The sequence below is a fragment of the Myotis nattereri genome (genome assembly GCF_964212035.1).
Source record: "Myotis nattereri genome assembly, chromosome: 20".
Classification (NCBI taxonomy): domain Eukaryota; kingdom Metazoa; phylum Chordata; class Mammalia; order Chiroptera; family Vespertilionidae; genus Myotis; species Myotis nattereri.
The window spans coordinates 5756860-5776481 of record NC_138096.1 but is presented as its reverse complement, the minus strand read 5'-3'; the positions used below and the strand labels follow the sequence as shown (position 1 = coordinate 5776481).

General features: G+C 55.5%; 1 protein-coding gene across 1 annotated transcript in view; it reads left to right on the top strand.

Moving 5' to 3' along the window:
* DNAH14 (dynein axonemal heavy chain 14) overlaps positions 1-19622 on the top strand; it is a gene marked incomplete at its 3' end in the record, with an annotated part of 134599 nt that extends 114977 nt beyond the window's left edge. The window contains exons 68-84 of the mRNA XM_081114519.1: positions 914-1323; positions 1404-1602; positions 2479-2715; positions 3814-3899; positions 4217-4373; positions 5005-5215; positions 5682-5784; positions 7525-7752; positions 9323-9520; positions 11262-11455; positions 12873-13033; positions 14550-14746; positions 15651-15763; positions 16852-16967; positions 17915-18078; positions 18864-19010; positions 19407-19622. Of these exons, the coding sequence (XP_080970645.1) occupies positions 914-1323; positions 1404-1602; positions 2479-2715; positions 3814-3899; positions 4217-4373; positions 5005-5215; positions 5682-5784; positions 7525-7752; positions 9323-9520; positions 11262-11455; positions 12873-13033; positions 14550-14746; positions 15651-15763; positions 16852-16967; positions 17915-18078; positions 18864-19010; positions 19407-19622 (3137 nt within the window). The remainder of the gene's footprint in view (positions 1-913; positions 1324-1403; positions 1603-2478; positions 2716-3813; positions 3900-4216; positions 4374-5004; positions 5216-5681; positions 5785-7524; positions 7753-9322; positions 9521-11261; positions 11456-12872; positions 13034-14549; positions 14747-15650; positions 15764-16851; positions 16968-17914; positions 18079-18863; positions 19011-19406) is intronic.

Here is a 19622-nt window from a genome sequence, read left to right as displayed (position 1 = left end):
AAGACATTCATAGGGCAGAGTATAGGGAAAGGGCACGCAGCCTCCTTGCTCTCTCCGGGGACCACTCTTCCCAAACCCGCGTGTCCACCAGCCCGGAGCTCTGCCACTCCGTTTGGGGTGTGTGGAGGCCTGATGCATTGACTCACTGGCCATGGCTGATCAGCCCACCTTCGGCCCCTCTCCCCTTCCCAGAAAGCAGGGCACCCTCTTCATGAGATGAGCAATCAGTCTCATCGGTCATGATCACTGTATTTGTTTTGAAAATAGAGAACAGCCGAAACCAGTTTGGCTCAGTGGACAGAGCGTCGGCCTGTGGACTGAGAGGTCCCAGGTTCGATTCCGGTCAAGGGCATGTACCTGGGTTGCGGGCACATCCCCAGTAGGGAGTGTGCAGGAGGCAGCTGATCGATGTTTCCCTCTCATCGATGTTTCTAACTCTCTATCTCTCTCCCTTCCTCTCTGTGAAAAATCAATAAAATATATTTTTTTTAAAAAAGAAAAGAAAATAGAGAACAATAGGAAATATTCGAGTGCGTCCCAGGAAATGAGGGTAACCGTGTTCATTTCTGGAAGTTTTATTTTCGTCTTCTCTGTGTATAGCGGGTCACCGTGGAAATGCGTTCGTCACGATGGAATGACCACTTACGTGCCTGCAATAAAAATAGAATCCGTTAACACGAATGTAATTTAAAGAAGAGATGAGGGAGTGGGAAGAGGGGCATGTGTGCTATTATTCAAACTTACTAGAATCATGACTCATCTTCCCTGAAGAGCGCACCTCCAGAATAAAACCCACAAAAAGCCGATAGCGAAAACTCTTACATCGCGAGGACAGAATGAGGACTCTGCCACTGGATATGGGAGCGGCTTTTCTTTACGTTCATTTCTTGTTTGCTTTTAGGATATGTCCTAGATAACGAGGAAATTGTAGACACCTTGAGAAAATCCAAGATCACTTCCAATGAAATCTCCAAGCGCATCAGCGAGACAGAAAAAGCAGAACGCGAGATCCAGGCAACGCGTAAAAACTACCTCCCCATCGCCACCCGGGGCGCCCTGCTCTACTTCGTCGTGGCCAGTCTCACCCAGATCAGTCACATGTACCAGTTCTCCCTGGACTGGTTCCGCCAGGTTTTCCTCTCCTCGGTCGTTTCCAAAGGCAAAGAGCAGGAAGAACACGGGTCGAAAAGGGAGAAAATCCCTCCCAAGAAAGTTCACGAACTTGTAAGTCTCCCCAAAGAACCCAAGTTGAAACCGGAGAAGCCTCCCTTGGAGAGGCACCTCAAACACTCCATCGAGGTGCTGACCATGAATATATTTAAGGTGAGGACAGCCTTCAAGGCGAATTCCGCACGCGTGTCTGCCCTCCCTGCGGTCGCCTAACGGTTTCCTTGTCCCCGTAGGTGGTCTCTGCCGCGCTGCTCAACCAGCACAAGCTCTGCTTCGCCTTCCTGCTTTGCGCCGCCATCATGAAGAACAACCCCAGCGAGAGTCCACCCACAGACGGCCTCGGGTCCCTCCCCGAGGAGGAGTGGAACCTCTTCCTGTACTCGAGCATCTTGATAAACACCGACAGCGTGATGCCGCACCCCCGTCTGGATCGTAAGTGGAAGCCGCGTCTCCGGGTTTGGTGACAAGCTATTTCCATGAAAAGACACGGGAGACTCCTCAGGCGCTTCCAGCCAGCGCTTCTGTGCGCGTTACGCGAAAAGCAGCCTGAGGTCCAGGGCCGTGTCCGTCTCATCGCTGCACCCCCTGCGCTGTTGGGCATGTCACTGGTGCTCAGTAACTTTGGGGTGAGTGGATGACCTTGGCTACGGTTAAGATAACCCTAATCTCCACGATGAGGAGGCTGAGCGGTCCCATGATCTGTCTGTCACCTGTGAGTTGGAGGATTCCAGGACAGCTGGGGGTGTGATTCAGGCCACAGGCCTGAGACCCAGAGGAGCTGCTGGGTAAGTCCTGGGCGGAGTCCAGTGCACAGGCAACCAAAGAAAAAATAGGCCAACGGGACCACATCAAACATAGAAACCTCACAGTCAACAGAGCGGAAAGACAAGCTATGGAATGAGAGAAATGTTTCAAATCATAGATCTAATAAGGAATTCATATATATATGCCTAAGCGACTGTGATGACCGGTCGACATAGGAGCTGCCCCCTGGTGGTCAGTGCGCTCCTACAGTTCCCCCTCCCCACCCCCCTGCCGGGCTGGCTGGCCCCAATCGGCCTCCCACTGTGGGAGCACGCTGACCACCAAGGGGCAGCTCCTGCGTTGAGCGTGTACCCCCTGGTGGTCAGGGCGCGTCATAGCGACCGGTCGTTCGGTCGTTCGGCCGTTCAGCTTCTCTTATACGGGATTGTCATATGAAATAGCTCTCTCCCAACAAGGTACTTACCGGGCATCAACTTTGCGACGCGCCCCTCAGAGGTGTGGGGTGCGTCTCCTGCAGCGCAACCTTCTCTCCTTCCCCTCCAGGCCTGTATGAAATGGACAGAGGCGGGCACCTGCGCTGGGTCTCGCACGCCAGGTGGAGGCAGTGCCGGTACCTCAGCCGTCAGCTGGAAGCCTTCTCTGCCCTGTGCCGGTCCCTGCTGTTCAGCTGGTCCCAGTGGAGCGCTTTCCAAGCCAGCACGGCCCTGTACGCTCTGCTGGGCACACCGTTCTCTGCAGAAAGGGCTTCCCCGGAGGAAAGCGAGAAATCGCCCGAGGAGAGTAAGAAGGCATTTTGCGTTGTGTCTAGCTCGACCGCACCCACGTGTATGTAGAGTATCCCCTGTGAATGGAGCCCGGTAGCTTGTATGATGAAAAATGCAAGAAGGGAACATTACTACGTTGTAAGCATGTCTCTTTTTTAAAAATATATATATTTTTATTGATTTCAGAGAGGAAGGGAGAGGGAGAGAGAAACATCAGTGATGAGAGAGAATCATGGATCAGCTGCCTCCCGCACGCCCCCTACTGGGGATCAAGCCCACAACCTGGGCCCGTGCCCTTGACTGGAACCGAACCCGGGACCTTTCAGTCCGCAGGCCGACGCTCTGTCCACTGAGCCAAACCGGCGAGGGCTAACAGATGTGTTTTAGGTATTGTTTTTATATAAGAGATGTGTTTTAAAAAATTGCATAGGAAATAGAACTTAATTTAAATGACTTGCTACTTTTAGCATATCTTTTCCGTTTTTTTGTGTGGTTTTTTTTTTTCAGTTTGAGCGCTTCCTCCTCACTTTTCCCTGCCCCTTCCACCCATGTCACCCCTATTCAGGGTTCACCACCCCAAGTCAAGTCTCCTTCCACCACCATTTATCCCCCTAGCCCAGTGGTGGCGAACCTTTTGAGCTCGGCGTGTTGGCATTTTGAAAAACCCTGACTTAACTCTGGTGCCGTGTCACATAGAGAAATGTTTTGATCTTTGCAACCATAGTAAAACAAAGACTTATATTTTTGATATTTATTTTATATATTTAAATGCCATTGAACAAAGAAAAATCAGCCAAAAAAATGAGTTCACGTGTCATAGGTTCACCATCACTGCCCTATGCCCTCCTCCACCTCCCCGTTCTCCACCCGCCTCCCCTCCCCCCCCCCCCCGCCCCGCCGCAGTCACTGCACCGTTGTCCGTGTCCAAGGCTTTTTTCTCTTCTTTTGCCCAATTCCTCTACCCCCTCCACCCAACCCCACCATCAGCCTGCTCTCTACCAATGAGTCTGTCTCCGCCCGGCTTGTTAGCTCAGTGTGTCCATTTGTGGCACCTCCCAGTGAGCCAGAGTATTCCATGGTTAACCCTCGCTCCTTTTCTCTCACTTGTATCCAGCTGAACTTCTGAATGAAGACGAAGAAGTACATGGTCCTGTAAATTTCCCCTGGGAGAAACTCACTCCGTTTCAAAGACTTATTTTGGTAAGACGTGCCGAGAGCGGATAATCGGTATTCTCCGTGTTTCGAGCACTCGAACGGTAACTAAACCCCTTCCGATTGAAAGTTGAGTCGGCCGCGCGGCCGGTGTGGCTCAGGGGTCCTTGGGGTTAAAGACGAGAACCGTGGGGGACGTTTATGTAAGCGCTTGGTTGGTCCAGGAGACGGAGCAGGAGCCAGCAGCCTGCGGGTGACGAAGGGCCGTGACCCACCGCACGGAGACCACAGGTCCTCCCGGCGATGGTAGCCAGGGCCCCACCCCTCGCCCTGTGCTTCGCTTGATCTCCCGTTTTCTCTTCTAGATAAAAATTCTCAGACCAGAGCGTTTGAAGAACTCAGTGAGAAGGTTTCTGACCGAAAAAATAGGAAGCGAGTATATTCACAGAACCGGAATTAACCTGAAAGAATCCTATCAGGTTTCCAACGCCAGGACTCCAGTGATGCTCATTCACGCGCAAGGTAAGCTGCTGCCAAGCCGGTAGGATGATGCCACCGTCTGTCAAAAGATGTGGGGAGGTAGGGCTGTGTCCGCTTTAAAAGATTGTCGCGTTCTTACTTAAACATTTGGAGAAGGGACAGATTACAATTTTAAAGTACATTGAGAGCCCTGACCGGTTTGGCTCAGTGGATAGAGCATCGGCCTGCGGACTGAAGGGTCCCAGGTTCGATTCCGGTCAAGGGCACGTACATTGGTTGCGGGCACATCCCCAGTGGGGGGTGTACAGGAGGCAGCTGATCGATGTTTCTCTCTCATCGATGTTTCTAACTCTCTCTCTCTCCCTTCCTCTCTGTAAAAAATCAATAAAATATATTTTTTAAAAAAAAGAGAGAGAGAGGCGGAAAATACAGTATTTTAGCTGGGTGCACGGCCATCCCAAGTACCACTGGGCTTCAGCTACAGAGGAGGAACAGGGATGTTGGCGTAGATGACAGCAGCGGCTGCCTTGGTCGGGAGTATCACCCCCATGAGCCAGAAAGCCCAGCTTCCCACCCCACCGCCATCTTCTCCCACCACCACTCACAAATGCGAGGCTGTACTCCAGGGGGAGTCCTCCGAGCTTACCACGTACCTCTCTGCACTGTTACCCAGGGGTGGACGTCATCAATACGCTCCTGAAATTCGCCCAGGAGCTGAAAGGAACCACCCAGCATGTGACCATGATTTCTCTGGGCCAAGGCCAGGCAGCGAAAGCGGAAGACCTCATCGCGGACGCCCTCGCCAAGGCCGGGCAGTGGGTCTTCCTGCAGAACTGCCACCTCGCCGCGTCCTTCATGCCGCGGCTCTGCACCATCGTGGACTCGTAAGTCACCCGGGTGCTTTTGTGTGTGTGTGTGTGTGTGTGTGTGTGTGTGTTTGTTGTTGGGTTTTGGGGTTTGGTTTTTTGTTTTTTTGTGGGGTTTTTTTTTTTTTTGCTTTTGTTGCTTTAGTTTGTTTTGTAAATTAAAAAGTAATCATTTTAGACTTCTCAGAAAAGTTGCCGTCTGTTTTGTTCTTAATTTGTCATTTTCCCCCAGGTTTCTGCCATGAGCACATGTCCCTTTTGTACTCAGGGGACCAAAAACTGGTTTTTTAAAATGGGATTTCGTGGGTCTTGTGCAAATTCTTGTGCAGCGGGAAAGTTCTGAGGGCGGCCAACCAGATCTCTGATTATGAAAATGATTCCTGAGTTCCCTTAAAACGTCGAAATAACTATGATTCTTGGGACACGTTGGTTTGGTATACGGTTCTCGCATCAATACACACATTTTTTTTTTTTTATTTTGCAGACTCAATAATCCAAATGTAACGGTAGACCCCGAGTTCCGGCTGTGGTTAAGCTCAGAATCGGACAGCTCTTTGCCAGTTCCCCTTCTTCAGAAGAGTTTAAAGGTAAGGACAAAATGGGACCTTGTCATGTTGACGGAGGGACAGTGTTTGGTGTGGATCCTCTTGCTTTCCCGACTGGGAGTGAAGAGAGCGCTACATCAGGATGCTAAACCTCTGCCCTGTGCCCAGCCCCGTGCCGAGGACCAGGGAAGACGCTAACGGGGTGACGAGACCCCTCCTTTCACGTGGTTCCCAACACGGGGCACCCGCCCCACAGGGGGGCGATTTGATGCTTACGGGGGCCAATTCGAGAAGGAGTTGTTAACAGTGAACTTTTGGCATTTCTTCTGGTTCTGGGGGCCTCACCTACAGCATATAAATACATATTGTGACATATTGATGCATTTCAGTTCTCCATTACGTTTTGAAACTTTATTTGCTATTTTTTTCCTATCACCTCAGATTATTATTATTTTTTTTTTTTAACAATTTCTTAGTGAGTTCCTCCTCCGGACTTCAGCTGTCCTTTGGTTCTTATATTTCTCTCTCTCATGGATGCCATGTCCTTTGGAAGCTTATTTTCGACCAAGTTCACGGCCTTTGCGGCTTCCTCCACGGGAACAGGAGTCCGCTTTTTGGAGAATAAGAATTAGATGTCACAGGGCGGGCGTCAGGATGTTGGAGACGCTGAGGTGGGGCGTGGCCAGCACAAGGCGGGGAGCTGCTGGTGTGGGTGTTCCTTCGCTCAGATGCCGCTCCCCCTTGCTCTAAACCAGAACGGAGGGCGTGCGGCCGTTTCCTGCCCCCTGCTGCCCTGGCTTGCTCCTCCCTCTGATCCCCCTCCCGCTCAGGTCATCGTTAATTCTCTAGAAAGGGCCTGGCAGGAAGCAGCTGTGCATTATTGAGTGAAAAGGCCCACGCGTGGATCGTCTGTGACTTCCGCTCATCTCCATGGTTGCGTTTGAATACGTGCTAAGACTTGGTCGGTTGTGTCCAACGAGTGTCCAGTTGGCCACACATTGGGATTCCTAGGAGCCAAGGAAGCATGTTTAATGTTTTTCATTCATACGTAGAACTTGATGGGGTTTCTCACGTCCCATCGTCCATGCAGATAGAGGTGGTAGTTTTCCTAATAAGGAAGAACACGGACACCCCATAAAAACGAGCAAAGGACACAGAAGGCCAATAAATACGTGAAAAAATTAAAAATTCAGCCCCTCGATGTCAGAGACATTCAGACCAGAACAAGGAGATGCCTTTGGTAGCCCATCGAACTGGCAGAGATGAAAGATTGTTCTGATCTAATTTGTAATACCAAGCATGCTGTGAAATAACCATGCTCACAGACTGCTCATAAGGTAATATCAGAAAGACATTAATCCAGGACAAAAGGTAATCTCGCAATATATAGTGTCTTAAAGTTCCATACAGTTTAATCAGGTGACCTACTTCTAAGAAAAGACCAAATTATGGTGTCTATATAGAGGGACAGAGGCATAGAAACATCCATGATGAGAGAGAATCATTGATCGGCTGCCTCCTGCACGCCCCCTAATGGGGATCAAGCCCGAAATCCCAGCACATGTCCTGACCGGGAATCGAACCGTGACCTCCTGGTTCATAGGTCGGCGCTCAGTCACCGAGCCACACCGGCCGGACCCACAAGAGTTTTGATTTGCCAGTGAAGCTTGAACGTGAGGAGCTTGACTAGTTCTCTCCCCGGGGGTAGAGCAGCCCCCCCTCCCCCCCCGGCCTGGTGCCCACGTGCCCTCACGTGCTGTTCTCACTCGCATCTGCCCCAAGATCGCCGTGGAGATGCCCATGGGGCTGAAGAGTAATTTACTGAAGACGCTTGGACACGACGGCAGTGGAGAGGTGACGGAAGAAATATTTGAAAAACCCAACTGCGGCCCCTGGTGGAAAAGGCTCTTGTTCAGCCTGTGCTTCTTCAACGCTCTGATCAACGAGAGAAGGAAATACGGAATGCTGGGCTGGAACGTCGACTATGAATTCAATCCCTCAGACTTCGAGGTAAGCGCGGCGGCAGCGTCTTCTGAATAAACGGCAAGTAGGTAACGGTGCCGTACAGGCCACGCACCCTTTTCCCGGCGGGATGCAAGTGCTGACAGTGGTTCTCAACCTTCTGGCCCTTGAAATACAGCTCCTCACGCTGTGACCTAACCATGACATTATTTTCGTGGCTACTTCATACCTGTCATGTTGCTACTGTGATGAATCGTCATGTAAATATCTGATACGCAGGATGGTCTTAGGCGACCCCTGTGAAAGGGCGTTCGACCGCCAAAGGGGTCGCGACCCACAGGTTGAGAACCGCTGGCGTAGAAGCAAGGGCTTGGAGGCCAGCGGTTCTGGAATCAGATGACAGCTCTGCCCCTTGGCTGTGCGCTGTGCGGGCATTTAACCTGTGGGGCAGCTAATTAACCTGGCGGCCCTGCGCACCCTTGGCCAGGACAGGCGGGGGGGGGGCGGGCGGGGGCTAGTGGGGGGCATTAGAGGAGGACCGGCTAATACAGGTAAGCGCTGGGAACGGTGCCTGCCTCGCACGCATGGCCAGAGGGATGTTTTTCATGCGGGAGAGATGACACTGACCCATGGTGGTGGGGCATCAACTCCGCCTATGGCCTCCCTGCTGTCCTCCATACAGAGCCTCCCCTTTGCACAACAGCATGGGGGGGGTGGGGGCGGGGTATCTCTGTCGCTACAGCAACCAGGGTAGCACCCGCATGAGCTGCCCAGCTCAGGCCGCGGCCTCGACAGCCACTCACCTCTGCGTATGAGCAGGTCCCAGAGACCTTCCCCAGGAAACCCCGATGCCCCCTCGGGGTGCCTGTCCCTGGGGGGGGGGGGCACTCAGACGGGCGGCTCCCGGCCATCTCCTCTAGGGCCCCAGGAGGCTCTTCCGTTCCCACGAGAGGCTCCGGGCTCAGCTGCCCGGCAGGGTTCTGTGCGCGTGTGCCCCCAGTGAGCGGCACCTGGGCGTCAGGGAAGGATGTGAGAGGACCAACCCGAACGACCAGGGACTCGGGAAGGAAAAGGTGCCCCTCACCACCAGCGCCTGCTCAATCCAGGCCACACTCTGGCGGGGGGGAGGGTGGGGGTGAGGGGGGGTTTGGTTTTTCTGGTTTGGGGCCTGGGGCAGCAGGAATCTAATCCGCTGTGTCCTCAAGCACAAGGGAAGGCGTGTCCTTGGAGAAGGAAAGTGCAGGTGATTTAACTGAGTTTTCAGCACCCAGCCAGGGCAGCCCCGGGAGGGCCGGGTGGCGGGGCCCCGGGACACCGGGGGACGCGCTGTGAGACTGCGACACAGGGGCAGGCAGATCGGGGCCCCCCCAGGCGGGGGCAGCCTTGCCTGTGGACGCCACTCGGAAATGAATTAAGTAGTTCGGTGTGAGTTTAACAACAAAACGAGAAGTCGTGGGCAAACACGGGCAGCCTGATACGCCTGTTCCTCTCGCCGTCCCCGGGTATTTCTACAGAGGAACGGCGGGCAGCAGCCTGAGAGCTGTTGCTTTCGTGTTGAAAGGGCAGAGCGCGCCGAAAACACACCCTGAAATAACAAAAGCGCGTGTGTTCCCGACAGGTGGCCGTGAAGATGCTGGAGAACACCCTGACCGCCCAGCCGGCTGTGCCGTGGCAGAAGCTGCGCTACCTGCTCGGGGAGGTGGTGTACGGGGGCCAGGTGACCGACCCCTGGGACCAGCGCTGCCTCAACACCCTGCTCTACAGGTTCTGTAACCCTGACGTGCTGACATGCGACTTCAGCTTCTTCAGTGAGGAGGTGAGAAAGAAAGTTATTGTCTTACTAGAGGCCTGGTGCACGGAATTCGTGCACTCGGGGTGGGGGTCCCTCAGCCTGGCCTACGCCCTCTTGCAGTCCGGGAGCCGTCAGCCACCGCCGCTGCGCTCGCCAGCTGTGAGCCCAGCTTCTGGCTGAGCAGTGCTCCCCCCTGTGGGAGTGCACTGACCACCAGGAGGCAGCTCCTGCATTGAGCGTCTGCCCCCTGGTGGTCAGTGTGCGTCATAGCGACCAGTCATTCTGTGGTAGGGTCGATTTGCATATTAGCCTTTTATTATATAGGATATGACTTGATTGTGTGTTTTTAAGAATGAAATCTTGCCATTTTTTTATTTTTTTTATGAGAGAGTAGAAGGGAGGGGGAGAGACAGAGAGAGAGAAACATCGATGTGAGAGAGACACATCAATTGGTTGCCTCCCACACATGCCCCGACCAGGCCAGGGATCCAGCCTGCAACTGAGGTCGGTGCCCTTGACCTGAATCGAACCCAGAACCCTTCAGTCCAACGGCCAGTGCTCTCATCTGCTAAGCAGAGTGGCTAGGGCTGACTTGATTGTCTTTAACTAAGTTATTGCCAAAGTATTTACAATCCACACTTAAATTAACGTCAGTGTCCACTTTCAGTGGCTGTTCTGAACTCCAGTGGCCGTGACCCTGATAATTACCTGTTGGTCGGCGGCCGCTGCTCTCACCGCGCCCCTCACAGTCCCTGGTCCCAGCGCAGGAAGCGGAGGGCGCAGCCGGCCGACAGGAAGCCGGAGCATCGTTTCCCCTTGAAGAGCCTGCTCTCTGTTGCTTTATTCAGTTATTTCACACCTAGAAGTTTTGTGCCTCTTTGCCACGTTCACCCATCCCTGGGATGGTCAGTTCTTAAGATCACCCTCCCAGCCCAGGCCAGTTAGCTCAGTGGCTAGGACATAGGCCCGCAGACCACAGGGTCTCAGGTTCGATTCCCAGTCCAGGGCACGTACTGGGGTTGCAGGGTGAATCCCCAGCTCTGGCCGGGGGTGAGTGTGGGAGGCATCCAGTCGATGTGTCTCTCTCATATTTGTGTCTCGATGTCTCCCTCCCTCTCGTCCCTCTCTCCTTAGCCCCCTCCCTCCTTCCATCCCTCCCACTCTCTCTAAAAATCAATGGAGAAATATCCTTGGGTGAGGACCTTATACAACATGTCACTCTCCCATTCCCCGCAGGTGTTACCACAGTGAGTGGTGGGTGGAAGCCGATTGCACGCATCACCTCTGGGTGTCGTTTCTTGAGGCAGCGGGTGATCAGAGTCGCCCTTTAGGTCCGTTCCCCTCTCCCCCTTGCACACTTCCCCACGAGAACGTTCTGTGTGCCTATCACGCAACAGCAGTTGGCAACGCGGCGGTCCCAGGTGTAGCTTGGGCGGAAGGGTCTGGTTCTCAACCTTCTGGCCCTTTAAATACAGTTCCTCACGTTGTGACCCAACCATAACATTGTTTTCGTTGCTACTTCATCACTGTAATGTTGCTACTGCGATGAATCGTCATGTAAATATCTGATCTGCAGGTTGGTCTTAGGCGACCCCTGTGGAAGGGTCGTTCGACCGCCAAAGGGGTCGCGACCCACAGGTTGAGAACCGCGGGGCTAGCACCTCCCACCTGCACATAAAGCCTTCGATGGAGCGTCTCGCGGGGAGTGTGGGTTTGGTGCGCTACTGAAAGGAGAGGCAGAAACTAACAGGCTGTCAATTCTCAGATGTGCGCGCCCGAATCGGCCAGCCTGCAGGCCTACCGACGCGCGGTCCAGGCCTTGCCCGATGACGAGCCCGCCGAGCTGCTGGGGCTGCACCCGGAGGCCACCCGGGGCTGCCGGGAGGAGCAGGCCCAGAGCTTCATGGATCACCTGGTGGCCCTGCAGCCGAGGACGGGGCCGCCCAGCCTGGTCATCAGGTAGGACGCGCTGCCGCCATGCGCTCCGTCAGCAAAGTGTTGGGGAGAGCTGTCCGCGTCCGCTTGGAGAGACACGGTATAGCACTTAGGGAAGATGTCACCCCAAAACGCAAACCCTGAACTCTCCAAGTGACACAGGAGCCAGTACACACACACATGCACACTCACGCACACGTGCACACTCACACACATGAACACTCATGCACACATGCACACTCACACATGCACTCACGCACACTCACACACATGAACACACATGCACACTCACACACGTGTGCACACACACACACACACACACACAATTACCAAGCATGTGGTAGGTGCTCAGTAGATCTTTGGTAAGTGAATTGTGCCTGGTGAGTTGTATTTTTAAGCAGAATTGGTTTAAATGTGACATGTCGGGGGAAATCCCCGTCCGAATAAGTCGGAGGACAGTGTGGTCCGGAGGAGGGCGCCGCGCTCTCCGAGCCCCGGGGGCCGTGCCTCCCGCCCGCTCCGCCTCCCTGTCCCGGTCCTGCTCCCCAGACACGGAGAGGACCCGTCTGCCACGCAGGCTGCTGCGAGGTCTCAGTGGCGTCAGACATGAAACCCGAGGTCGCGTTGGTTGCCAGACAGCAAGCGCCGTATCGCCCGAGGGATCGGCCTTCCCTCTCCTCCCCTCCCCGGTGTCTGAAGCCTCCCCGCCTCCCAGGAATCCCACTGAGCCACCTGCTTTCGGTGTCAAGAGCACAGCGTGGCCGTAGAGTGGCGATGGCGAACCTTGTGAGCTCGGCGCATCAGCATTTTGGAAAACCCTAACTGAACTCTGGTGCCGTGTCACATATAGAAATGTTTTGATCTTTGCCACCATAGTAAAACAAAGGCTTATATTTTTGATATTTATTTTATGTATTTAAATGCCATTGAACAAAGAAAAATCAACCAAAAAAATGAGTTCGCGCGTCCCCTCTGACACGCGTGTCGTAGGCTCGCCATCGCTGCTGCAGAGGAAGGACGGTCACTTCCTGTCCTCGCCTGTGACGGGGTCCAGGGAGCCTCTGCTTCGCGTGGCAGCCTCGCGCCCACGGCACCCACGTCCCGTCCCCACCGCCCAGGGTGCGAGCAGGGCCCTGCTGTCAACACGAGGCCTGACAGCCACGTGGCCTGAGCGTCCGTCCGGCTGCCGCCGCCTCTGCGTCTCATTCTGGGTGTTTCCGTTCAGCAGATGAGCTCAGATGACGGAGCTTTTACAGAGAAACCGGGAGATGCCCCTCTCCCTGCAGGTGTCTCATGCCTCACCGTCCTCGCGCGGAAAGCGAGACGCGCTCCATGGGCCCCATGAGGCGCCCGGCCCTGCCTGGTCTCGTGCTGGGGAAGATGGGCCTCCCCGTGCGGCCCTCACTCTCCCTCCCACCCTCCCACCCTCCCTCCCCTGCAGCCGGGAGCCCAGCAGCGACGATCTGGTGATGGAGATGGTGTCGAATGTGCAGAAGCGGCTGCCCATGACGGTGGAGAAGGAGGAGAGGAGAGGCGCCCAGAGCACGCTGCGGAGCATCATGGCGGGCTCCGTGTGGGAGGCGCTGAATAAAGGCCTGGAAGGCGAGCGGGCTGGGCCCTTCCCCGTCCTCCCTCCTGGCCCCCCTCCTCCCCCTCCCCCTGCCGCCTCTCCCCCCCCCTCCTCCACCTCCCCCTGCCACCTCTCCCCCAGGCCCCAACGCAGGACTCTGGCACCAGGCAGATAGGGTTAGGGCAGCGATGGCGAACCTTGTGAGCTCGGCGTGCCAGCATTTTGAAAAACCCTAACTGAACTCTGGGGCCGTGTCACACATAGAAATTTTTTGATATCTGCAACCATAGTAAAACAAAGATTTATACTTTTGCTATTTATTTTATATATTTAAATGCCATTGAACAAAGAAAAATCAGCCAAGAAAATGAGTTCGCGTGTCACCTCTGACACGCGTGTCATAGGTTCGCCATCACTGGGTTAGGGTCAGGGCCGGGGCAGAGACGGGACAGAAGGGCCACAGAGGAAGGGGCTGAGAGGCGATGGAGAGCTAAAGCCCTCCTCTCCTCCGGGGCCAGGGGAAGGGCAGAGCGGAACGGGATGCTGTCGGTGTATTGGGGTTTGGGGGGTTTGGGGAAGGAGGCGGGTGGTGATGGCTTCAGGACTAAGAATGGAGAAACAATCACGGTAGCAGCAGAGAGAAGCAGCTCCGGCCCCGGCCGGTTTTCCCCGTGGTTAGAGCACCTGCCTCGGACTGAAGGGTCGCAGGTTCGATTCCGGTCAAGGTTCGATTCCTGGGCTGCAGGTCCATCCCCAGCCCCGGTCGGGGCACAGGCAGGAGGCACCCTATCGGAGGATGTGTCTCTCACATCAGGGAGGAGCTGAGGGGAAGGGGCTGGCCCAGAGGAGCCGGGGCAGACCTGGTGCCCAGGGCCCCCACGTTGGGCTGGGGTACCCGGCTCGTGACACTCTCAGCACCCGCACTTCCACCCTCGGAAGGGTTCCTTGGGGAACCAAGCGCTGGGCAGCCGCCTGTGGGGGTGGCACCGCTGCTGCATCTGGGCCCGTGGTGGGCAATGCGGCCGCCGCTGGTGTCTGTGCGGCCTGCGAGCCAGAAGGGTGTTTCCCCGGCGGAGAAAAGAAGAAGAAGGTTTTGTGATGCGTAAACATGGTCAGAAAACCAGCCAGGGGAGCTCCTTTTCCCCGCTGTCCCTGCGGCACCCACGTGGCTGGGGTGTGGCTGTGACAGACGGCAGCCCACGAAGCCAGAAGCATTTACTAACTGGCCCTGCAGGAGAGGTTTCCCTGGACAGAGGAAATTCCTTTACTTCCAAATCCTGTCGCTTTCCATTTTTTGGGTTTTTTTAAAAATATGTTTGTATTGATTTCAGAGAGGAAAGGAGAGAGAGATAGAAACATCAATGACGAGAGAGAATCATTGATCAGCTGCCTCCTGCACGCCCTCTACTGGGGATGGAGCCTACAACCCGGGCCTGTGCCCTGACCAGGAATCGAACCGTGACCTCCTGGTTCCTAGGTCGATGCTCAGCCACTGGGCCACGCCGGCCGGGCCAAAATATCACCATGTTCTCTCTTTCTTTAATCCAGGCTACGACCCCCTCATCCACTGTGTCTTGCTATCCTTTTTGAAGCAAGAAATCGAACGCTTTGATAAGCTGCTGCTTGTCATACATGAATCCTTGAAAGACCTTCAGCTTGCTATCAAAGGAAAGATCGTCCTCACCCCGGAGCTGGAGGAGGTCTACAACTCTTTTCTTAAAGCCAGAGTGCCCGAGCTGTGGCAGGTGAGCGGGGGGGGGGGGGGGGGGGGGGGGGGGGTGTTCCCCGCCTTTACGGGCTGGGTCGACGCGAAGTAGAGGTCCCGTCGCAGGCAGGACCAGGCTGACTGTGGTACAGCCACGTGGCGAAATACCACGCTGCGCCTGCATAAAAAGGTGCTGACATACTTTTGGTGAGTTGTTGATATTAATAAGATCTCTTAGAGGGAAATTTGGCAAGTCCACTTAACCACATTTATCTGAGGTATTGAATGCCCCTGAGGGTATCTGCCCCAGGACTGGTTATAATAGCCTAAAGCTGAAAACAACTGTCATTCCTCTTCATCGGAATCGGGTTAAACGATGATGCGGATATACGGGACGCATCTCTAAGATGTATTGTTAAATCCTTACGTTTCAGAAAAATGTCATTTTTAAGGATTATAAGAGCACATACACTTACATAAGACCCAGGCTGATCTATGCATACATTTGCTTAGAGAAGGGCATATGTGCTTTAAATTCTAGAAACCCAAATTAGAGTCTTGGGAGTGCCAACTAAGCCAGCTGACAGCACCCCGGCCCCTGGGTCTCCCCCACCCCCCCAACCCGCCCCAAGAGGCACACCAGGGGAGGAGCAGCTGGCGGGGCCAAGGCCAGCTCCAGGCTCTGGTCAACTCCACGTTTAGCTGCAGGCCCAGGCCTCCCGCGACCAGGGGGAGCCGGCCGCTGTGTGCGGTGACAGGGGGAGACAAGGGGTTCTCTGGACAGGAGACTTTTGTAAAGTAGGAGGTGGGGGTGAGGAGGGGGACTGGCTGCCAAATTCGGGCCTCTCCCGCCCCCGTTGCCCCCGGCAATAGCTTGTTTCTACGGGCCAGAACAAAAAAACACTAAAGGACTTTACGATGTGCCCGTGCCTTCGTCCTCACAGAAACACGCCTACAAGTCCTGCAAGCCCCTGGCTTCCTGGGTTAACAACCTCATCCAGCGACTGAATTTCTTCAACACCTGGGCCAAGATGGCTTACACGGCCATCTACCACCGGTAGGGCGACCGCCGCTTTCCTTACGCGTCCCCCTGGCTGTGGCTCAGAGCTCACGTTGGGCCTCGCAGGAGTGGGGGACCTTACCTCCCCCTTAGGGCGAGGGAATGAGACCGAGTCCCGCCCCGTCCAGGGTCACCGCCCTCGAAGAGACAGAGCCTAGGGCCGTGGTCGGCATACCGTGGCTCGCGAGCCACAGGCGGCTCTTTGGCCCCTTGAGTGTGGCTCTTCCACAAAATACCACGTGTGGGCGCGTGTACAGTGCGATTGGAACTTCGTGGCCCATGCGCAGAAGTCGGTTTTCGGCCTGGGCGAGTCTGTTTTGAAGAAGTGCTGTTGGTATTTGGCTCTGTTGACTAATGAGTTTGCCGACCACGGGCCTAGGACATTCTCTGGCCACACTGTCTCTTGTGAAAGTAGCGAGGGGAGAGGGGAGAGGTGAAAAGAACGAAGAATTAGTTGCATGTATTTCTTAAGCGAGTTGAATACATGCTACACAGCCAATGGAAAGGCGCGAGTGCCGAACACGTACTGAGCGCCCACAGCGGGCCAGGCATTTGTCGAGGGGCTGTCCTCGTGCCCCGTCACCAAACCTTCGTGGTGAGCCCAGGGCACGAAGCAGAGCTGTCACGTAGAGAGGAGGAAAGGAGGCACAAAACCTGCGGGGACTTGCCCACGGCTCCCCAACCAGCAAGGGGGAGTGTTGGGGTTTGAACCCAGGAAATCTGGTTCCAAAGTCTGTGCCCTTGGGGCGTTGGTGGTATAGTGGTTAGCATAGCTGCCTTCCAAAGTCTGTGCCCAACTGCGCCTGGTCCCTGCAGCCATGAGCCAATGTTCCCGGCTGTCATCCTCCTCCCTGAGAAACAGCCTGCGAGGCTCTGCCGGCCCAGCCAGGGACCCGCTGCCATAAACACCCCGGGACCGCACCCTGCCCCTGCCTGCCGGTCTCACCAGCTTTACAGCCCTGGCTGGTTCCCGCCTGGGGAGGGTTTGCGATGAGGTGAGGCGGGAGGGAGGGAGACGTCTCCCCGGGTGGCCTGGCCCTGTGGTCATGCCGTCACCATCCCCGCCTGTGTCTGCCTGCCTCTAGGTATATGAGGTTTATCTTGGCCTGGAAGCACTCTAGCACCAGCCCCAAACTGGAAAAGAATTTCTTTGAAGGGTTTCCTGCAAGATACTGGCTCCCGGCTTTCTTCTTTCCACAAGGTGAGCGTGTGAACCAGGACCGGCCCCGCTCTCCGCACCCCCAGCTTCCACCACAGTCCCCCTCAGGCGCCAGGCCTCCTGCCGGCACTGACTCCGCCCCACCCCCGCCCCCTGGCAGGTGTCTGGGGGGGGGGGGGCATTCATTTGATGAGGTCAGAGGCCGACACCAGACCCCTCCCAGAGGCTGCGGCATTTTGAGAATGGGCACCTGTTAGGGCAGGGATGGCGAACCTTTTGAGCTCGGCGTGTCAGCATTTTGAAAAACCCTAACTGAACTCTGGTGCCGTGTCACATATAGGAATGTTTTGATCTTTGCAACCATAGTAAAACAAAGACTTACATTTTTGATATTTATTTTATCTATTTAAATGCCATTTAACAAAGAAAAATCAACCAAAAAAATGAGTTCGCATGTCACCTCTGACACACGTGTGTCATAGGTTCGCCATCACTGGGTTAGGGATTGATTCTGGGCTTCGGCCATTTCGTTAACGTATCTGTTAAACGAGAACGAAGGAAGGAATGAGGAAGTGAGCGTTTGCTGGGCCCTGGGCCCCACCTGCTCGGCCCTAACGTCCAGCAGGAAGGACAGACGTCCACCCGTACGGATCACAGCCGTGTGTGCTGGGGGTTTGGAGGGTAATGCTAGACGGCAAGCTCCATGCGGGCGAAGCAGGGCCGCTTGCCTCCCTGCTGCACCCCCAGCCCCTAAAACACTGGATAAATGTTTGAAGAGCGAATGCCTCTCCTGGGACCCAGCCCGGCCTCACCCCCACCTCTCGCATCTCCTGACCCTCTTTCTCTTCCCCCTCTTCCCTCCCCCGGAGGCATCCGTGTGGCTGACAGCGCTCACCCTGCCCCCCGCACCCCCCCCTCCCCCCGGACCTTTGGGATGCACACAGCCCCCAGGTCCCTGACTCACAAGGAACTTGTGTTTCTCTCCGAAGCCTTCCTGACCGCTGTGCTGCAGGACTACGGGAGGGCCCACGGCATCTCGACGGACGCCCTCACCTTTACCCACCAGGTGATCCCCAGCACCATTGGCTCCAAAGAGGAGGAGTTCTCCATCATGGTCCAGAAGACGCTCAACCTCGTCAGGAGAGCCTTCAAGGTACCCGGATGCTCGGGTCGGGAAGAGCAATCCCTCCTTCCCTCCACAGACCTTACTCCGCACTCAGCACGTGCCGGGCGCCATGCCAGGCACCAGGCAGGCAGGATACACAAGGCACAGTCCCCCTTCGGGTCCACATGCCCTCGCCATCCTCTCCCCCACCGTCACTTCTCAAGGGCCAGGCTGCCTGGAGGGTGAGCTCGGGACAAGGTGCCCGTCCCTTCTCCAGGGACCTGCCCGATCAGAGCAGACAGAACCTTCGGGGGGCACTGTGCCGGCCACCCTGCCCCTCCACACAGTGGGGGAGAGCGAGTTGCCTTCCAGGCCCCCCTGGAGACACCCTAGAATTGGAGCTGCTGCCAACCAAGTTTTCTGCTTAACAGAATCGATCAGCAACTCGTTCACCCCTTTTAATGTCATTCAGATATGCTCCCGAGTCCCTCCCAGAGCCTCCACGAATCTCGTAGCTGCGTGGGTAGAAGCAGGGGACAGAGTCTGAGCCCTTTTATGATCTGTCTTCTGAAAGGCGGGGCCGAAGATGGTCCTTCTGGAAATGTGGGGTTTACTGTGTTTGAAACACCTGTCAGCTCAGGATGAGCACATGCAGAGCCTACACACTTGTTTCAGGCCTCAGTCGCACCCGGCAACAGCTCCCCAGTACAGGGACCGGCCCCCCGCAGCTGGAGGGGAGCTGTCCGCTTCCTCCAGGCCCGTCCCCAGTGGGGCGTCTGGTCCAGGCAGGGTCCTGCCCGGGCGCCGCTGACAGCACCTCTCTTTGACCTTAGAGCACAGACCCCTCACACATTGGGGCTCACATTTTTGGATTATTCATCGAGGGAGCAAGGTGGAATCCCGAAGAGAAAATACTAGAGGACTCGCTGCCTCGCGAGATATGCTGCGATTTCCCGGAAATCTACTTCCTGCCAACCAAGGTCAGCACCCCAATGTTCCGTCACACCACCTGTGGGCCTCCACGCCCCCTGGTTCACGGGGGAAATGGGATCCTTTTTAACTCGGAGGCTCAGGAAGGGGAGGCCCCCCCAGCTGCAGTCCGAGACACGAACACGTTTACAAAAGCCCCAAATATCGCCAGAATCTAACATAGCTGCTATACCAACAGCCACCGTCACTTCTCAGGAACAGGCACCCTAGGAAGCCGTAGTTACGCCTTAAGATGACATCTCCAGGCGTCATCCCCACGTGCAGTGACACAGCCCCCTGACCGTCAGGATGTTTAACTCCTAACAAGCCCCCAGGCCAGGCACGTGGGAAACGCGCGCTGCGGGTGGGTTTGAGCTGTGCAGCCGGACTGCTGGGTTCTCTCTCAGGTTTCCACCGAGACACCAGCCGCTGCTAACTCGCCGGAGTCGGAAGGCCACACCTTCGAGTGTCCAGTTTATCAGACGCCTCAGAGGTCGTCCATTTCCACAACGACCGGCTCCCCTTCGAACTGCTTAACGTCGGTGTTCCTGCCCACAAGGAGACCGCCCAGTCACTGGATCACCATGCAGGTCGCCCTGCTGTGTGAGAAGAAGGCGAAATAA